The sequence below is a fragment of the Periplaneta americana genome, chromosome 12 (assembly GCF_040183065.1).
Source record: "Periplaneta americana isolate PAMFEO1 chromosome 12, P.americana_PAMFEO1_priV1, whole genome shotgun sequence".
In the NCBI taxonomy this organism is placed as follows: Eukaryota; Metazoa; Arthropoda; class Insecta; order Blattodea; family Blattidae; genus Periplaneta; species Periplaneta americana.
In genome coordinates, this window is record NC_091128.1 from 60,364,474 (window position 1) to 60,387,314 (window position 22,841).

The following is a 22,841-nucleotide window of genomic DNA, read 5'->3' on the forward strand; positions in this document are numbered from 1 at the left end:
GTTTGAGATGGGCAGGGCATGTAGCACGTATGGGCGAATCCAGAAATGCATATAGAGTTTTAGTTGGGAGGCCAGAGGGGAAAAGATCTTTGGGGAGGCCGAGATGTAGATGGGAAGATAATATTAAAATAGATTTGAGGGAGGTGGGATATGATGGTAGAGACTGGATTAATTTTGCTCAGGATAGGGACCAATGGCGGGCTTATGTGAGGGCGGCAATGAACCTCCGGGTTCCTTAAAAGCCAGTAAGTAAGTAAGTAGCGTAAGTAAGTAAATAAGTAAGTAAGTCTCGAAGCAAAGTATCGAAATTGTAGCTCACAACTTCGAGAGCTGATTTTTTAGAGTTTTCTCTTAATTCCTTCGTTCATTATCAACATATCATTTCACATACGTAAAATAATTTCTGTAGATAGCACACACGAATTCAGAATGATGAACATACCAAATTAATAATAACAAAAAGAGAGAGAAAGAGAGAAACAGACAACAAAGAAGTGCAGATGGGATTATATTGTTTCGGCACAAATAGCAGTAGATTATCCCCCAATTACAGTGGAGCTGGGTTCGATCCATGGCACGGAAACTGACATTTCTCCCTTTTCCAGAGACTTCATTTGTCTACCTTGTATTGTGGTTTTACTGCGTTGCCTTGAAATGTATTTTTTTTTTCATTTTACGATGCTTTATCAACCGCGATGATTGTCTAGTGTCTGAGTGAAATGAGCCATAATAACAGAGCCGAAAGTTACGCAGCATTTGCTCTTACTGGGTTGTGGAAAAACCCCCGGAAAAATCCTGAACCGGATAACTTGTCCCAACCGGGATTTGAAACTCGGCCTGCTAGTTTCACGGTCAGACATGCTAACCGTTACTCCAAAGCCGTGGACGTCTTGAGATGTAGTGGTGACATGCTGACAAGTGAATCTACCATTTAGAAATGTGTACTATCGGTGAACAATCTTCAAGCAGCTAAGTGAAGATGAAAAGAAAAACACAATTCTTAAACTAGGTGGTGGTGGTGGTGGTGGTGGTGGTGGTGGTGGTGGTGGTGGTGGCGGTCGTCGTTGTCGCCGTCGTCATCGTCATTATTATTATTATTATTATTATTATTATTATTATTATTATTGTGGTGATAATGGTGGTGATAAAAAGATTGATTAAAATGTAATGATGTTGCTTAGGTTGCTTTATGTTAATAAAATATGAACAGTTTATAATTATTTATTTTATGATAAAAGATCGTAAAAATTATCTTTTTGGCACGAGTGTAACATTTGTGAAACGAAGCGACCCCGAATTTCACAACCACTCTAGGGCCGAAGGGATAACTACGAATGTGTATTATACAATGTTTTTTTCTAAGATAGTACAAATTTACATTTAATAAGTATTTCAAATTGGAGAGGTTATAAGATCACGATTTAATGGCCGTCTAAACTCAGAACCATTAAGAAATAAGTATCCATGGAATGACAGTCTGTACTATCATGATCACGATTTCATGGCCGTCTAATCCGGCCATAAGCAACAAAGCTGCTAGAAAAAGATGAATGCTATAATTATATAGCTTCTGAATAATAAGGGCTAAAATGTAAATATGAATCTTAAATTTCTTACTTATTTCCTACATGTAATATTTACGTAATGAAAGATCGAGGTAATGCATTAATTTCTTACTGAATGAAGTTTGAACAATGAGTAGGCCTACTGCATTTTCTTTGGCAGTGCGTCAAGTGATTTAAGTAATCACTTTACTAGTACTATAATACTAGTACTAGTACTAGTGTTTTAAAGGTTCACTTTACCCACTGGTAACAGTAGGTAAAATGCAACTTTACGCACTATCGTAGAAAAAAATTATTTATAAAATATTTAATTGAAACATAATACAGGGTGTCTCTAAATTATATCGACAAAATTAGGCAGCAGATAGATAACCTTCGTGGAAGCACATTTTGTTAAGGAACCCATGGGCTGCGACGCTTCGTTTCATTGCAAGAAGGCGGGAACGGGGATAATCACTCTTTTCAATCCAAGAGGGGTGTGTCATTACTACTATCACTCGGTTTGTTTACGTCCGGAGCCCAGCATCATTTGGTACCGATTACAGCACGTTTGTTTACTTCCACTGGATATCTTTTCCTGTAAAGCCTGCACCGTACGCCAGATGCATGTCCGCCAATTCATGCGATGTGTAACGTTCCATTTGCCGTACTTTACACACCGGACTGTTTCGTCTGCAATAAACAACGCATTAAACCATAGATGGGCATCATGCCTCACTTGAGAAATAATGCCTAACTGACCTTCACAGAGCTTATCGCTCTGAGTGACATCATCTTCACAGTCCCCGTTCCTCTCTCACGCAGCTCCTAGGCGTTGGCAGGTTCTGTATTAGTTTCATAAGCAATATCAGTGGTGGCATAATGGCATTATCAAAGCAGTGTGTACGCGTTAGAAAACGATTATTTCATGAGAAATGGGAGGAAGAATTTTTTTTTGCTGTTTAGAAGGGGAGAACATACGATGTATGTTATGCTCGAAAACCCTATTAGGCATTAATAAATTTAATATACAACGACATTACTCCTTATGTCATAAAGAACATGCTGAATTAGAAGGTAAGACAAATTAAATGTTATTTTTTCGTACTATTCCGAAGAAAATTTACGATCTTAACATTTGCATACTATACTAAATACGACATTATACCTTAAACACGCTGCATTAAAAGGTAGCCTACGAGGAATTAAATGTTGTTTGTACGTATTATTTCTAAAAGAAATTCATAAAAAAATAAATAAATATCAAATGTGCGTAGAAAACGAAATATGATTTTCTGAAATTATTTTAGGTCGAGAATGTGCAAATCTATTAAGTAATCTTGATAAACGCCAGAATATTCAAGAAAATAAACGTAGAAACGTGATGGAATATTATTGGCTAGTTATGCAATTTCTCGCCTGTGATTTAAATCAATTCAATGATGGAGAAATAGTAAAGAGGTTTATGATTAAAGCTGCCGAATTAATTTGCCAAATTGAATAAAAGTTTTCGAGTCTCTCACGTTAACCAAGAGCTTTCCTAATAATTCGCTACTGACCGCCTTAGCGATTACAATAAGGTGACGCAGGTCACAGCAATTTATATTTCCCATCCTACTCTGCAGTCTCCTCTCCTAGTAAACAAACTATTTCAAATCGAGTGTCTCACGTAACCGAAAATTGTGCCCATGTATGCTAAACTGAAACTGAGTATTACAACAGAATGAGTGCAGTACAAGTACTTAACTACGTAGACGAATAACACGGATAACAAGAGGTCGTACCAATGGAAGTAAACAAACGAGCTGTAATCGATATCAAATGATACAGGGCTCCGGACATAAACAAACCGAGTGATAGTAGTAATGACACATCCTTCTTGGACTGAAAAGAGTGATTATCCGTTCCCGCCTTCTTGCAATGAAACGAAGCGTCGCAGTCCATGGGTTCCTTAACGAAATATGCTTCCACGAAGGTTATCTATATGCTCCCTTATTTTCTTGGTCTAATTTAGAGACACCCTGTATATACTCAACTTCGAAGTATTGCAGCGAAATATTGACCATCTGAAGGATGTTATTTTTGGAAAATAAAACTGCTGTGATGAGCAAAATAACTGCAAATAACTTAAATCCTTTTATGTATACAGTACTTTCTGCTCATATGCGTTTAAAGTTTAAACTTTAAACCAAATAAACCTAGTCATTCACAACGCTTTTAAAATCTTAGTATAAGAGAAATAATGACTCACAAACATATATGATTATATTATTATTTAAGTGATATAATTGTTTTATTCTTTTTTTAATTTAAATTATTGCACTCTGTATAGCATTGTGTACTATATCTCTTGAGGTTACCTAATTTTGTAGGTAGTTGTTATTTTCTACAATGCGGAAACAGTTGCTTGTGTGTATGAATAAAATTGTGCATGATTAACTTGAAGTGACTCGCAGTGCTTCTTCTACCTGCACACAAGATATAAATGAGAATGGTGGAACGTTATACACGACAAAGCTAACTGGAGGTTCATTCAATTTATTTACACAATATGGAGATAACTACTCGTTTTCATGAACAATAAGGATGAAGACAAGCTCCATTGTACTCTGCAGTAAGCTGCTGCCGTGGACCTGGTTTAATGGATGTAGTTTTTATGCCAGTAGGTGCAAGATAACGCGTTACATAGTTCTAGTACCATAGGTTGCAATTTATCTGTACAGCTACCACAGAAAGTGCCTACGAAGAGGCTTATAATCGAAACAAAGTTAAGAAGGAATAAAGAGGAAGAACACACGCTACGTTGAGCTTTTTATACATCTCGGTCTTACTAATAAAAACTCTACATACAGACGTTTAACTGTCTTACACTTATACAATGAGTAGCTCGTTTATACGTCGTATGTAAATTCCTTACTAATAATCACTATACACGTCGTGTATAACAATATAACAGTTACACAGCTACGTCATAATTTCGTCATTACTTCGTTACGAAAGGTAAGAGAATATCTGAGGTTCTCTATTGCATCCGGTAGAGTGCTCTAGTGTGGCGTGTTAAGTATCGATAGTACAACTGGCTCTAATCGATTACCACACTATATTTTGGTCAAAGAGTACAAGCTACAGCAATATTATTCTAATTATTTTGTGCTCTTTGGTTTGTTCTTCTGTGGTTACATGGCAACCATCATCATAAAATGACAGTCGATACGAACAGCTGTTAGAGGGGCGGCCATTTTTTCTCTATATACAACGCTTAAACAAGGGGTTTCGTGTATATAACTACTGCAAAGTAATTCCCATTTTATAGTTACAGCTGTTTATACATCCACTGCTTATGAATCGTTTATTAGTAAAGTTTTCTGTCCCAACTCTGCATAAGTCTCGTATAAAAACTATACACGGTTTATTAGTAAGACTGAGAGTATATAACGACTCAATAAAGGCTAGTTTTGAATGCCTGCATCTGACTGAAGTGGATAGACGCTCGCAACTGCTGAGATTATATCAGCGTCGCCGCATGAGTTCTTTTACATGCCAGTAAATCTACTGACGTGAGCCTGTCGCATTTAAGCAGACTTAAAATGCCATCGACCTGACCGGGATCGAACCCTCATGCGTAGTGGATATAATAGCTCCTGTATGTAGTTTTTAGTAGGTTATTTCACCACGCTTTATCAACATCTTAGGTTATTTAGCGTCTGAATGAGATGAACGTGATAATCCGGTGAAGTGAGTCCGGGGTCCAGACCGATAGTTACCTAGCATTTGCTCATATTGGGTTAAGGGAAAACCCCGGAAAAACCTCAACCAGGTAACTTGCCCCTCACCAGAAATCGAACCCGGGCCACCTGGTTTCGCGGCCAGACGCGCTAACCGTTACTCCACAGGTGTGGACTGCTGTTATGTATGATGTGCAGTTCAACATTACGACAATGTTTTTCTTAATAACGGAGCTATTGCATTTAACAATATTATATCTTAACAATCAGTCGCCCATTCAATTTTTTCTCCAATAAGAGCTCTTCTAACTATCGGATCTTTGTGCAATGCAGTCTGCCGCCTTATTCCGTTTGCCCAATTCTACTTTTCATATAATTTCATGCAAAATGAGAGAGCAGCGTTCTAAACATTGGGTTAAAGCAAAATTGCAATGAATAATGAAAATGTCCGACTACGGTGGTGGTGGTGGTGGTGGTGGTGGTGGTGGTGGTGGTGGTGGTAGTGGTGATGTACGATTCAGTACACGTAAATATACATATTTATGAAAATAACAACTTGACCACAAAAGCTTATATCCAGAACTCGGACAGCAAGTCATCGTAAGTACTATCCCTGATCACATATATATTAGATTGGCAATTCCCATGTTATGAAACAGCACATAAAATGAGAACCACCACCAGATCCTCCACCATCCAAGAGGCATTGTTTGGTAACGACCACTAGATGGAACTACAGCTGCTCCAAGCAATTCCATCACCGTTATAACGTGACTTCTTTTTTTTTGCAGTCGCTTGATGGCAGCATAGTGAAATTGACAAAAGTGGTTGTCTTGAAAGTCCATTAGGTTGATCAGTCTGCCATATGTTTTTTTTAAGTTGGTTATTTAACGATGCTATATCAACTACGAGGTTATTTAGTTAGCGTCGATGAGATTGGTGATAGCGAGATGGTATTTGGCCAGATGAGGCTGAGGATTCGCCATAGATTACCTGGCATTCACCTTACGGTTGAGGAAAACCTCGGAAAAAACCCAACCAGATAATTAGCCCAAGCTGGGATCGAACCCGCGCCCGAGCGCAACTTCAGATCGGCAGGCAAGCGCCTTAACCGTTTGAGCCACGCCAGTGGCTCTGTCATATGTGATCAGGGTTACTACTTAGGTACTGGATTGATGCAAAAGTTCGTAGCGTTTTTTCCCTGTGACAAGATTTTTATTTGAAATGAATAGAAGAGATAAATTAATCAGTAATAGGCTGTATTCTCCTACATTATCTATGACTCCCAGTCAACGCGGGGTAGTTTCTCAATTTCGCATCTGAAGAAATCTGCTGGTGTGAAGTTAAAAAAAGTCGTCAAGCTAAGTTTGTAAAGGATCTTTGGTATCAAAGGCGTTCCCTTGAAGATTGTTGGATAGAGAACGGCGCAAGATCGGGAGAATATGGAATTTCCTCCCAACCAAGCTCTTGGATAGCTGCTTTTGTCGTGCTAGGGAAGTGCGAGCATGCATTATAGTGTTGCGGCAGAACTTGATGCAGTCTTGCGGGTCGTTGGCAACAAATGTCAACAGTTACGGTTACATTCCTGGAAAGCAATTCATACTACACGAAGCCTTCTTCAACCCACCAGACGCATAACATCATATTCTGAGGATGGACGCTTAACTTTTATAGGGGATGTTGTGTGTTGAAACGACAAACCATTTTCTTGTAGTGCTTTCTCCGATGGCATTATCTCCGTACACGACAACAATGTTTCGAGCCGCTTTCGCTGCCTTTGCTTCTCTGTTAAACTCAAATAGAAGAATATCGAAAGTGTTTGTTTATTCCCACTTGACATTCCATCATCTCTAGATCAAATCCGCAAAATTCAAGTTACAAACACAACACTTCAAATAACAAATGACAAACGATGTTCAGTCTGCTAACAACGCAGTGTTGTGATGACGAACAAAAAAGCTATGAACTTATGCATCAATCTAATATATCGCAATTCTCGGTGATTATGCCATGTATGCCAATGAATTCGAAGTTTGGGTAGTTCGAACACGATCTAGCTTGTTGAACTGTAAACTTTGTAGTAGTGGTGGTGGTAGTGGTAGTAGTAGTGGTAGTAGTGGTAGTAGTAGTGGTAGTAGTAGTAGTAGTAGTAGTGATGGTAGTGGAATAGTAGTACCGGTAGTAGTATTTTATTTGACGACGCTTTCAACTGTAAAGTTTAGTCAATATCAAAATTAAATGGGCGAGATAGCTAACAAATTTTGTCTGGAGTGCTATATCATGGACAGGATTATTTTACGTGCCGTAAATATAAGACACGAGACACCCATCTTTACTTTCCTTCCAGAGAAAGGATCTCAAGAACTTTGCCGCCCATCAAAATCGTTCACCCTCGGCTAGCTTCAAACCCGCAAACTTTGGATCTATTGGCTGGCATGATAACCAAAGGTATTTCGCACGACACTGACATCTTAAGAGCTGATGAAATATATTCTGGTCGGAGTCATGTAAAAGAATAATATTCTTAATTGAGAATATTGTCGGGCAGTTTTTCACACCGCTATGCAGACGAGATGTCCAATACTATTATGACCACACACAAATTTGTCCATACTTTAAATTCAACTACCATTTCGTCCACAGCTTTTTGTCCAGTGGACTTAAGTCCCCTGTTCTTATGCCCATTTTTTGGTCCATAGCTATAACGGCCACATATCAGTTTGTCCATACTTTCGCCCACTATCATTAGTCCTTTTTTCCCACTTTATTACAATCTATGATAACAATATTTATTCAAATAACGGTGATATTTTATACATATGTTTCCATGGAAATAATTTCAGCATTACTTAGGTTCAATTTTTGGAACAACTAGATAATACGCACGGTACATCAACGTCGGTAGTCGAAGTTGCTCGATGGCCACTAGTCACCGGGCCCTACCGAGCCATGTCAAACAAAAGACAATCGAAATATTGGTAGTAAAATTCGCGACTATATTCTTAATAATTCACTCCATTAGTCAAGTGCAAGGTTTATGCAGTATAACGGTGGTGTTTTGAATGCACCAAAAGAAAATGAAGATGTAGTAAGATCTTAAAGTAGGTTATTACAACGAAATAAAGGAGAAAAAGATATCATTCAAATGAAGGAAAGTGAATTTCCGGTTAATGTTCGCCAAAGCGTTAAGTACGTAATTAAGACCGCGTTGTAGTTTTATTTGTGGACTAGAGAAAATACCTCATCTTTTACGAAGAAAACTTAGCGGCCATGAAATTATTGCCATTTTCATCATATTACTGTTTATGAATATTACGAAACAAAAACTATCATAGGATAGGACTGACAGGATCATCTAGCGCATACGCGTAATTGGTTAATAAAACTTAAACTAACCAAACCTAACCTTCGTATATCAAAGATGTGTGACCGGAGCAACAAGGGATCTTCTTGATTTGATCTGGAATGTACACACGAAAATAAATTCAAGTAAGGATCACGCTGCCACTGCATGCGTCAGAGCAAAACTGTTCCTGTCGCGAGCCCCTCATTTGAGACACGTAATCTACTCGCAATATTTACGTAAATACATCTTGTCGCTAACAGTGGTGCTATCTCTCAGTAATGTTCAGAACGAAGGAGATACAGATGAAAAATGAAACAAATTTCTCCTTCTAACGACGCTACAGACCAACGTCACGTCCTTATGTTGGCGACATTGTGTATTTAGTTAAATTTGGTCGTAACCGTAACGGCACGGTTCAAAGCTACCGTAGCAAATTCTCCAGTTTAGCGAAATTTTTTGTGTGAAATTTTTTAACTACGCAGAATGCCAAGACTAATAATTGATTCAAACAGGAGCAGAAGTGTGCTAGAACACAACGGACTCGAAGGCTTTATCATCTTCATTCAAATAGTAAGGATATGCAGAGGAAATACTGGAGTTGTGAAGAGAGGCAGATCTGTAACTGTAGGTGTAATACTACAAATTTCAACGTGTTAGAAGAAATCGAAATAAAAAGGGCTGATAGTCACACACATGCAGGTACTAAAGCAAGGATAACATTAAAAGAGCACACAAAATCCAAATGAACTACCATCTGTAAGTTTACAGGAAAACGAACATATTTAAACCGAAGAAATCTTGCATAGTCTTCCAACACGTCGCAATTTAATGTGTATAATTAAGAGGAGCCAGAACAAAACAAGACCAACGCTACCGAATTAATTAGCTGCTCTTAACATCCCTGATAAATATATACTCACTCAGAATAATGGCATACTTTCATAATATTATTCGTGACATAATGATAATAAAAGAATCTACCTTTTCTTCACATCTCACGCTCTTCAGGATTTATGAAATGGTAGAACAATACTTGGAGATGGTACTTTTAAGACTGTCAACGAAGAAGCTAACATGGGAGGAGAAAGTTATCAATAATATCTACTATAGGCTAATTGAATTTCAATGCTGAATAAAGCTGTTGTAAGAAAAACGCTCTTTACATGGACATTACAGCAGTGACTAGTCAGTAGGTGGGTAAGCATAATGGACATAAAAGCGATGGACAAAATGGCACTGGACATGACAGTGGTTGGAAAAAAATCAATGGACGAAATTGTACGATGGACAAAACAGTTATTGGACATACCGTCTGCCAATCATGCCACATCGAGTTTCCTGTTTTTCGGATACATAGGGTACTGTGAACAAACACTGAAATTGTAGATGTGTCTGTAAGGCAACAAATCATGGGTCCACAGGCGCGTCTGGCATATAAAGCAGAAAACAAAGTATAAAATACAGGCTCCCAAAATTGACCTTTGCGGTTTCGAATACATGTAACTTACGTTTAATGAAACTCAGGTACTTAAAATTCACACATATAGAAAGTCAAACTCAGTTTTGTTTTAGTACATCACGTGTGGTACGATTGCTGCGTAATACAATTTGGTCATTGTTGAGATGAAATGGCTGCTATGGAGGACAGAAAAGCTTTTTATCGTCAGTCAGTTATTATAGCCAACGACATTTTCGAACAAGGTTTGGTGCAGAACTAACCAGTGGGCCTACAGTTCGCAAGTAGTACTCCAAATTTTAAGGCAAGAGGGTGGAATGGAGGGGAAAGGAACTGGCCAGCCTACCTCATTATCTCCTGGCCTAGTTGCTTCATAAGTGGTGCCATGCTGGTCTCACTTGTGAGGTTCAGACCTGTCTTCGGACAGTTGACTAAACAACAACAGCATGCATTTGTAAGAGGAAATCAACCGGACGCCCGCCAGTAAGCGAAGAAACAGTTGAGCATGTTCGTGAACGTTTCTCGCCTAGTACGCGAAAATCTACCATACCATATCATACCGAAGTCGACTGTGTGGGAGATTCTAAAGTTGCTGCAGGACAAAGTGCTGGACTTTCTTTCTGAGAGAGTATGCTTTTCTGAAATCCATAGCAGCCATTTCGTCTCAACAATGAAGAAATGTTATTAGGCATTGCGCAGCAGTCTCACCACCACTAAAACAAAACAAAACTTTCTGAGTTTCTCTTTATATCGGTATGAATTGAATCGCACTTTTTAGAAAGGAACTAAGTCAAAATATGCTACTTTTCTGAAGAGCAAAAGAAACTTATTTTACGAATAAATACCAGTTTACCAGCGCCGAATATAAATATCAACTTCATGTTAAAGATACAAGGAGAGGTTTGACTAAGTGCTTTTCTCCGCCAATTAGTGCGCATTGAAAGTATTAATCATTTCATCAGTTAAAATAAAAATCGAAAATTTTGACTTATCCCAAAGATGAAGGAACCACTTCGTGACGTTCGATTCCGGACTGTTCCCGATATTCTGCAGGCAGTAGGGCGGTCCATCAGAAACATTAACAGAACAGGAGCTGCTACAGGGATACTACGACTTCCACATCGCTGGCAACGAGTTGTAGACAATGCTGGTTACTACAATGAAGGACTGTAGAAGTTTCACATATGTATCACTTGTATATTCGTAATAAATAGTTGTCATTATTAAAGTTACAACCTGTGTATTTGAATTTCATTCAACGTAAGTTACACGTGTTAGAAACCGGAAAGCTCATTTGTGGAAGCCTTGTATAGGGGCTGCAGTACATCGAGGTTAGGATAGCAGAAGGACAGTAGGATACGAAGTAGGTCTATGGAAATAATATTTCATAGCACACGAAATGGTCGGCACAGACATTGTGTCTTTGTAATAAAATGGTCTTCTTACCGTATCGCATATCCTTGTCGGTGGGGATATTTCCATTAGGCTCGAGTCTGTCCAGGAACTCGTCAGAATAGCCATTATAAGGTAACTTTGAGGCGCGTGTGGAAGGATCTTCAACTTCTTCCTTTGATATTGCTGTAACAATCAGAATAGAACTGTATTAATAAAATGTCTAAAACAAGTAGCATCCACATTAAAAAATACAAACGTAGGCCATACTATTTTATTTTTGTATTTTATCTTAGAAACACAAAACTATAGTGTACAATAAAATTGTGTTCAAAAAGTTTCTGAGAGCACTGTCTTAATTATACTAAACACAGGTATGTCTCCAACAATAAATGAAGAGTCCACTGCAACAATGCTGGATGTCACTTTCTTGTTGAAAATGAACCAAGACTGTCAATGCATAGCTTAAGACATATAGAATGTACATAGAGAGTTATATAGCATTAACACTGATAGTCATTGTCCAGTAATGATCGGAAAATCACAGTTAAGCTTTGTGCGCTAGGCATTTCAAACTTTCAATTGCTTCTCCTGCAAAATGTATTCCAAATGACATCCATCATTCTTGCAGTGGACTCTTAAAATGTAAACGTCACCAGACTAATATTTTAGCGATTAAAAGATTGTTAGGATTTATTTTTAAAATGAATCTAACCTTAGCTGTTTATAATAACAATCAACATAGGTGCATCCTACACAATTATAAATTATATTTATTTCTGTAATTTTTCTCTTCCTGATTAGTTTCAGCATCATTCTTTCTTCACCCACTCTCTCCAATACAGCTTCATTTCTTATTTTCTCTGTCCATTTCACACACTCCGTCCTTCTCCATATCCACAACCCACAATAAAGCTTCCTGCCTACTATAAACACTGCTAAACAGATATACATTCTTATGCATTCTTCCATGTCAACTCGCACAAAGTATTGAGATATTGAACGATGGAGTCGACCTGGTTGGCGAGTTGGTATAGCGCTGGCCTTCTATGCCCAAGGTTGCGGGTTCGATCCCGGGCCAGGTCGATGGCATTTAAGTGTGCTTAAATGCGACAGGCTCATGTCGGTAGATTTACTGGCATGTAAAAGAACTCCTGCGGGGCAAAATTCCGGCACATCCGGCGACGCTGATATAACCTCTGCAGTTGCGAGCGTCGTTAAATAAACCATAACATTTTTATTTGAACGATGGAAGAATTTGCTAGTCATTTAGTGTATTTAGCGACTAGATTAACAAGTGTGGAATTTATATTGTCTTCATTAGGAAGACGACAATAACTAGAAACGATTATACTGTAGGCTACTGTTCATGAACTGATTACCACGAACAAAGAATGCGATTAGAGATGAATATCTTCCATAATTTACTGAACACTATTGTGATATACAGGGCTGAATTATTCTCATTTTCAATCACACAGAAGGAAACAAAAGTGCGATAAGGCAAGTAAACCCCGTGTAACGCGAGAAATACTTCAAATAAAATTAATAATGAGTCATTCCATACAAAATTTTAAGAATATGCCAGTGATGCCATGATTTTTTTTTTGCTTTTAATATAATAATGTCATTATTAAAATAAATTAATCTACCAAGCATGACCGCCATATCATTAATATTTTAGTCATACGGATGACTGAAAAATGGGTGGCAGTTACATGCTATCCATAATTTGAAATATTCTAGACACCCTATATGAAGTGTCATCGAAACTAAAGAGACGCCATTGTAAACCTGAACAACCTTATTTTAATATCTTAAAGACTAATTCGATTAATATTAAGGAATGCTCATAAAAACACCTCAATGAAAAAAAGAAATAGTTTTACATTCGAATGCACCAATTTAAATTAATGCGAATTTCATTCGTATTGAAGAAAATCTTATTCTTAATCCATCTCTCAAGTTTTATGTCATAACTTCAAAAAAAAACTATGAATAATTAAATTAATAAAATTATTAATTTTTATTCCGACGCTTGAAAATCGCTTGCTCTGTGTGACGGTCGCAGCGCTCGCAAGACTTCATAATGATGAGTAATCTCAAACGTCCGTCTCCCTGACCTTGATGATCGCGGAAAATTCTGTACGACTGGAGAGCTTACCTGCAGAGCCACTTTATTCCGGCGAGTTATTTTTATTAAAAACTGACATGATACTTAAGTCAGCATTCTGAAAATTTCACAGTGGAATCAATATACCCTAAGGAACTTCACACATGTTTTTTTTTTTTTGTCTGTAAAAATGAATTGTATTTTGTGTTCTATATTATTTTAAATTATTTTACGGCGGGTAAGTACTTAAAAATTATACTTTTTTTTTTTTTTTTTCATTTTGAGGGAATTTATAAACAAGGCTCTCCTCTTTCGAAATGCATTGAAATCATTTTTCCATCTTCTTTTACATAGTAAGAAAACTTCAATGAATGGAATCGTCTTCTTTGCTAAACCAATATTTTAAATGCTGATTGCTGCCAAACTATGAAGGATATAAATATAATATTGCGTGAAATTCATATTTAGAACACACAAAATAACATACCACAATATTTTTTTTAACTTTTGAGACATCGTGGTTCAAAAGCATACTTTTTTTTTTTTTTGCATGGAATGACCCTAATTTCATTATTTTCCTCCTAGCTGTTGAGTCGTCTACTTTGGCGGAATACAAGGCCAAGTATTATTCCACTTTACAATTCCAACATTAGAAATCTGAAGAAAATAAGAACATTTAATGCAAATTTAGGTTGTCATATATCAGGAATTTTAGTCTTTCTTCATCGTGCAACAGCTAATATAGTCATGCCGTAACATTTCGTCCCAGATCGTTTACCACACACTACCTGATTCTACACGAGTAACTGTGTTCCATTGGCAATTGGCCTGCTATGAACGGATATGAATAATTAGCAGGCAAGCGGGCTGTCAGCTTCCGGTACAAAATGATTCATCGATCGGCCCCGTCTCCGAAACAATTTAATCCATAATATATACTTATTACAAGAACTGACGTCTGCCATCATGTTCAATTCATATCTCATATCTCTAGAATAATAATAATTAGAGACGCACTACAAGTAGTCTTGTATAATTAATTAGTAGAGCTCGGAATTTTAGGTGCTAAAATTTAAGAATGACACTGAGTGTAGATGAATAGATGTGGTGCCCGTGGGGAGGGTTTTAAGCCTAGTTCACAGGAGTCCGTTATGTAATAATAGACAACAGAGTCACAAGGACTGGGTAATGGATCTTGTAAACCGTACGCTAATTTGTAAGAGGTAGTTAAGAGGATTAGAGACCTTCAACGACACCAAAAGCAAAATACTGAATGACAAGAATGACGTGTCAAGGAAGTGGGGGCATGGCTTCTATTTTATAAACTATACCAAAACAATATTAAATTTCAGCTCCTAAAATTCCGGGCTCTATTAATTGGTCTGTTTATAAGATATTGTTTTCTACATGCTATAGAGCCGTAGTTTTGTTTCATATTCCCTTTAGATCTACCGAAAGGTAGAAATATGAACTAAGATGGACAGATTTAATGGACCATAAATAATTAGAACTCATTATACAGACAGTAAACAAAGATATCAATGCAAGTATGAAATATCGACACTAGATGCGACTGAAGTGTCCTGTTGAAAATTTCAATGATGCAATTTTTCCTGAACTTAGTCATTTAAAGAACAGCTCAATTATATGCAGAGTTCAGCCATTATTATGTCATGTTTGTGATACCAATCCTTCACCAATATAAAATCTTTCTTCAGCTAAAACAATCTTTATTCTTCGGTTCGTCTCGTTCAAAGAGACTTATGGTTTCTCTTTTTTCTTATTAATCTAATCCGGCACTATATAAAATATTCGGTTATGTTTGTGCGTGTGCAACAACAATAATAATAATAATAAAAATAATAATAGCCTAATAATAATAATAATAATAATAATAATAATAATAATAATAAACTTTATAATAACACTCTTATATGCGGATGATCAGGTCATAATATCGGACAATGAAGATACGATTCAGAGAGCCTTGTTTGAACTCCACAAAATAATACAGAATTATAATTTTGACACCTCCATAAGTAAAAGTAAGGCGATGGCATTTCAGGGACTCCAACCTACATTTGTACTAAATAATATGCCAAAAGAACAAGTAAATAAATTTAAGTTCCTGGGTTGCTCGCTATCATACATTAAGGAAGTAGATACAGAAAATAAAATTGAAAATGTTTCGAGAATGTGTGGTACAATTAAGAGGACACTGAGGAACAAAGTAAGAAAAGACACAATGATAAATTTCTATAAAACTATGGCAATCCCGGGAGCGCTATATGGCAGTGAGACATGGGCAATGTCATCTAGAGATAATAGTACATTATGCATATAGTCTAATGATAGTAATTAAGACGCGAGTATGTTTGTTTATGAAACGAGCGCAAGAGAGTTTCATAATTTTCATACGAGAGTCTTAATTACCATTATAGGCAAGTTTCATACGACTTTTTATACTCGACCATTTTATTCGCATCTCACTGAAGAGCAGAACTGACCTTGTGCAAGCTCGTAAATTGTGAGATGTGCGCAGACGCGAAAGTATTGATTATTTCCGAGCAACAATAATGTCATTGACCTTGATATAATTTAGAGAATAACATGAACTAATTTTGATATAACCTGGAAATTGAATTAGAATTGAAAAACGAGATGACAAATTGAATTTATTTGAATATTATTTACAATTAACGCTAATTATTATAGTAACAGAACATAACCTTCTGCGACAGTATTGGATTTCCAGCCTCCGTGACGTTTCCCTCGTTGTCTTTCGACTGCATATCCGAGAATAATCGAAAACCTTAACTTTAATGAATAGGTGTACTTTAATGACATACATTAAAGGACTGCTACCAGGTATATAATTACTACATTTCGGCATGGTCGAGCATAAAAGTAGATTACAGGCAACAGAGATGAAGTTTCTGAGGTCGGTACTGGGAGTAACAAGAAGAGACAGACTTAGAAATGAAAATATAAGAAACCAATTACAAATTTATAATGTAAATGAACAGATAGTAAATTATAGACAAAAATGGCTGGAACACGTAGAGAGAATGGGCTAGGGTAGGTATCCTAAACAAATTATGCATTATATACCTGAAGGGAGGAGAAACATTGGTAGACCTAAGAAAAGATGGATCAATCAATGAGTGGAACTAATTTGGAGCAGCAACAAGCCTTAAAAGGCTTAAAGCTTGGAGGAGAAGAAGAAGAAGATAATAATAATAATATATTAATTATTTTGACTGAAAAACCTTTGGTCACTGGCGCAACTATAACAACTGGCATCTCAGATAAATAATCACGTTTACTTTTCAACAAAGTTCCTCATTTGTAATCTGCCCACCCACTAGTAATCTCCTTCTTAATGCTCCAGGACGATAATGACCCTTTTCATTACCCCGTGAATTTCAGCGAAAGCGAGGTCCGAATGCTACATACAGGTTGTTTGTCTTTTTTTTATTGTAATTAACGATTTCATTTATGTACGACACTTATGTTAATCACAGACCTATTGAAAAGTGTCAAAGAAAGTTGGAGAGAAATTTTCTTAAGACAGTAGGACAGTATTCCCATTTATGCCGGAGGTAGTTGAATAGTGGGTGTCAAATGCAAACGAGTGATCCTGAAGATTATTTACTGTTACAAATTTCCTTCACAGAGGTTCCTATTCTGGACGTGCAAATGAAGGTTGAGTCTAAAGTTCAGGGACATCATTTTATTTCTGAGACAGGAAAATTAAAGATCTGAGTACGTCATGAAAGAAAGTATGAGCCGCCATACTGGAGCAAGGTCACTCTTTTTAAGTGGGAAGAGGTCACATAAAATAAGACCAAAATTTACTTAGAAATTCATTGCCGTAATCAGATTTGAGGTATGGTACAGGTCTATTTACATGTAACTTCTTCTTGTAAATTCATCCTTTTTCCTTCAGCATTACATTACATAGTTATACATAGGCCCAATTGTATAAAACTCCCTGACTAAAGATCAACTTTGATTGAAGATCGGAAAGTGAACCGAGTTTAGACACTTCTTCTATTATATAAAACTTTCTGCGATCAAATTACCTTGGTTCAAATGCAATCCAAGTTCACGTGAAAAGGATTTGGCAACATCGCATAAACAGGTGAAGTATGTAATGCGCGGGCCATGTTGTACAGGTTTGTTCAGTGTTGCCAATTTAGCGACTTTAACTCTTTTTCAACGACAATTTCTTTTAACTTCTATATTGCTTAAATAGGGATTTAGCGACCTTTTTAGCACCCCATAGTGACAAAATTTAATCTTTCTTTGTTGATAATGAGAAATCTAGCGACTTTCCAACTACTTTTTGGCGAATTTCCGTACACTCTATTGGAGACACGGGTTTGTTTTATGCATTGCAAATAATGGCGGACAATAAGAAGAAGGTTGGCCGTTCTCCAAATTGTTATCATGTTATGGTGTTTGATACTGCTAAACATAATAAAGCTTTATAAAACAACAATTTTCGTTTAGTAATACAGTGAATTGAAAATTTATGAATGTACCTATCATATCCATTAATAATTAATGGTTGTTATAAACATAATACGATTATAGGTTATGTTATTTGATACTGCTCAACACGATAAAGCCTTATAAAATATAAGAATGTTTGTATAGTCTATTAAGGCAAGAAATTGAAAATATATATATAAATGTACCTACCATGTCTATTAATATTAATAATAATGGTTATTCTTTTTGCACAATCTGCCACGAGTATATTTCAAAGAGAAAAGAAATAACTGAACTTGGATCATCTAACTTAATCGGAGAAATTTCTTCAGTCAAAGTTGACTTTAGTTTAAGACAAATTAATTTCAGATTAGACTTTATACAACACAAAATTCCAAGTTCAGCTAGAACGAGGATCAATTTAACCTCTGATCTAAGATTAAATGGTTTATACCATCGGCCCTTAAGAGTATTCAACTGAATATGCAATACTGTAATGATTTTCATAATTTCGCACATTTCTGTCCACTCCCATAACGAGATTACTCGTATTTATGACTCTGACTGTGACATTGTAAGTGTGACGAAAGAGTTATTATCGCTAACACCGTTAGGGCGCATGGACAAGACAACTGAGCAGCTTGATAGCCGTGAAGCAGACCAGAAAGACTACAGTCTCTTCGTGTTGGCATGCTCCATAAACAACGGCCGTTGTGGAAGAAGGACGACTTTAACAGGCTTTTAAAAAGGTGGGGGATTGGAATTATACGGCAGCTCTTGGTTTAGTGCGACGGGGTTGGGTGCTGAAGACTTCTTTTTATTCGCTCCTTTTTCTTCCTGTCACCCTTCTCGAAGATGTCTCGATCTTTCCTCTACCTAAGATTCGATTATTCCTTCAGTCTTTTGTACAACGCAACCTAACCTGTCCACGAGTGAGTTACTGCCTCGAAGTCATTGTGAGTATGTCTTATTCTGTTCAATTGAAGAAGAAAACATTCCAGAAAGGGAATTTCTTTCGCGTCTTCATTACTCCTTCTAGACATTTTATTCACAACAATTTCGTATAAAATGCACTCTAGTTAGAAACAGATTAGATAAAAGTTCTCTGTTAGTAGATTATGATATTAGAGGAGGATATTCTACAGTAATTTATCGTGTTGGAACATTTTGGCTTTACGAATTTATCTTTTGCTGCTTGCGGCTCCCAGCCCCATTGATTTTCATTATCGTATCTTCTCTACAACGGATGACAATTTTCAACAAATGTCATTTTGCGAAACTATTCGCTTGAAGAAGGTTTTAAACGTCGTAATATCATCTACAATATTTCATACTTCTTAGAGATCTTCGTTGTAATGAAATTTTAACTGCTTGTGTCAAAAATAATTCCACACTTAGATACAAAATCATTATACAAACCTAGAATTTCTTTTCCATATCTGAGTCCGTATAGGCCAGTTTCTATCAGATGCTTTTCAAATTCACTGTGGGCTAAAGCAAGGAGATGCACTGTCACCTTTACTTTTTAACTTCGCTCTAGAATATGCCATTAGGAAAGTTCAGGATAACACAGAGGGTTTGGAATTGAACAGGTTACATCAGCTGCTTGTCTATGCGGATGACGTGAATATGTTAGGAGAAAATCCACAAAGGATTTGGGAAAACGCGGAAATTCTACTTGAAGCAAGTAAAGCTATAGGGTTGGAAGTAAGTCCCGAAAAGATTAAGTATATGATTATGTCTCGTGACCAGAATATTGTACGAAATGGAACTATAAAAATTGGAGATTTATCCTTCGAAGAGTTGAAAAAATTCAAATACCTTCGAGCAAGAGTAACAAATATAAATGACACTCGGGAGGAAATTAAACGCAGAATAAATATGGGAAATGCCTGTTATTATTCGGTTGAGAAGCTTTTGTCATCTAGTCTGCTGTCAAAAAATCTGAATGTCAGAATTTCTAAACAGTTATATTACCGGTTGTTCTGTATGGCTGTGAAACTTGGACTATCACTTTGAAAGAGGAACAGAGATTAAGGGTGTTTGAGAATAAGGTTCTTAGGAAAATATTTGGGGCTAAGAGGGATGAAGTTACAGGAGAATGGAGAAAGTTACACAACGCAGAGCTGCACGCATTGTATTCTTCACCTGACATAATTAGGAATATTAAATCCAGACGTTTGAGATGGGCAGGGCATGTAGCACGTATGGGCGAATCCAGAAATGCATATAGAGTGTTAGTTGGGAGGCCGGAGGGAAAAAGACCTTTAGGGAGGCCGAGACGTAGATGGGAATATAATATTAAAATAGATTTGAGGGAGGTGGGATATGATGACTGGATTAATCTTGCTCAGGATAGGGACCAATGGCGGGCTTATGTGAGGGCGGCATTGAACCTCCGGGTTCCTTAAAAGCCAGTAATTAAGTAAGTAAGTAAGTAAGTATCTGATGGCTGTAGTGAGTGTAACAATCCTTGTAGCCAGAATTCATGGATAAGCCCTGTACTCGTTACTTGTCCATCAAGTGTCACATGTGAGGAACTCGCACAGAAATCGCATTTCTTTATTTAAAAATTCGAACAGGAAGTTAGGATTATTATATTGGTATACAGAGACCATTAATGACCAAACATTACATTAACCGAACTTGGCACAAAATGGGTATTCTTAGGAACAAAAAAGTCGCGAAAAATAATGGAAATCAATGATCTTGTATTACATTTCGTTCTATAATGTCTGGCAGGCGACATAAACTTCATCGGCAGAGATAGAGAGAGAGAAAGAGAGAAGGATAATGCTATTGAACCAATGGCAAAGGCCTCATTTCACGCATATCTTGAAGTTGGGCGGACTGAAGCGTTCTACACCCACCCAACTTCAAGACAAGCATGGAATGAGACACCTGCTAATTGGTTGAATATCAATTATACTTCTCTCCTCCTCTGCCGCAATGCTTTCGTCGCTTGTCAGACATTATGGAACGAAGTATAGTATGTAGATCTTGTAATTATAATGAAATCGGTCTTGACACATGATATCTCCATGCATCCTGCATCAGACCAAAATAATGGCGTGAGTGATACTTATACTACGAAGCGATGAAGACGAGGTATTGGCCTGTATTCCAATGCCGCATGGATAGATATAAAAATATGACCTATTGTCAATGCGCTATCCTGTCTTGCCTTTGTGGGAGTAGATAATGACCAACCATAAAGTCAATCACGATACCATGCGGTGTATTCTTTTTCGGCTACGTTTTATCACAGTAGGCTTGCCATAAACGTGTTAAGAGTATCACATCAGGGAACCTCACTTCAATTGTTTTCAAAGACGCTGCCTATTTCTAAAGCGACTGATGTTGTGGAATATCTGTGTGTGTAATAACTAGGGCCAGAAAGTTCCTAAAAAAACCTATTAAATATGCGTTCAAGAATGCCTTTAAAAACCTTAAAATATGCCAGTAAATAATTACGTAGTAATAAAATTCTGCATTTCTTGATATCACTAGTAAATAAGTAGTAAATAAATAAATAAATAAATAATAATAATAATAATAATAATAATTTAATGTAATAATATTATAGGTCAAACTACATGAGATTAAACTTACATTTCGTCGGTTTACAAGCAAAACACATTAAGTCAAAAATATTACTTCTGAGAAAAAAAGGTGTTTATAATTTATATAATACATGTGCATAAACTTTGAATTGAAAAATCAACTACACATACAGAGAAACAACTTACTAATAATAATATTTTGCATGTAAACCGAAGATTTATTGTTAAGGCACACTATTGTGCCGTGAGATTCGCTAGATGTGCCGCGAAACTTTCAATACTTTTCTGGCAAAAATAATTATGATTTCACTCAATAGCCTACCAGTTTTCAATATTAAAATATGATGCTTTTAATTTTTAAAATCCAAACTATACATTTTTATGCAACATAAAATCATCTTTAATAAACTTAAATGTGAAAATATACTACAATAATATAAATATCATGAAATATATGCATTTATAAAAAAAATGAAAATATGCAAATATATGCAACATAAAATTTGGTTTGATAAACTTAGATGTTGATGACTCGTGAATATAATTAATCAGTAATTAATTACAGCCAATGGAAAAATATATGCAAATGCATGAACTTTCTGGCCCTAGTAATAACAATAAAAAGCTAGGTTCTTTCATACACGTGTAGAATATTTTCATTGCCGTGCATTCCGCTTTTAATCCAACAATAATAATTTTATTGTTTGCTTAGGCCTTTATTTCTTTTCTTTAAGCTGATCTCGCACTTCCCTTATGGTCTTCGTGATGGAGGTGAAGTCAAATACACAACCAAATTCAAAATTCCCAATTAAAACTAAGGAATGAATTCAAGTGCATCAGTCTTCTTGCAATGTGTTAATTTAGTTAGTTATTCACTTTGCAGAACAAAAGGAGAAGAAAATCAGGAAACTGAAAAGGGGGAGAGGAAGCAGGTAATCCTATGGACTAAATATCGATCCCATTTTGTGAATGTGAAAGTGAGGAATTATAATTATTATAACATATTCATTTTAACTGAAGTATCCTTTGTAAAAGATGATGTACTTTAAATAGTGATGCTACATTGGACAAAACAAACCTTCCTTCAATTAATAAGTGGAGTAAGCTATAAAGTTTAATTCCTAACATTTCTCTTGTTTTAATTAATTGCGGCCCTATAATGTTTTATTCAATTATATTTTCTCATTATATTCAAATTCACTGTG

At 36.4% G+C, this 22,841-nt stretch overlaps 1 protein-coding gene across 3 annotated transcripts in view; it reads right to left on the reverse strand.

Annotated features, from left to right (window-relative positions):
• Eip63E (cyclin dependent kinase Eip63E) overlaps positions 1-22,841 on the reverse strand; it is a 1,061,463-nt gene that overhangs the window by 460,082 nt on the left and 578,540 nt on the right. For all 3 annotated transcript variants that reach the window (XM_069841421.1, XM_069841419.1, XM_069841420.1), the window contains exon 3: positions 11,518-11,649. In XM_069841421.1, coding sequence (XP_069697522.1) covers positions 11,518-11,649 — 132 coding nt within the window. The remainder of the gene's footprint in view (positions 1-11,517; positions 11,650-22,841) is intronic.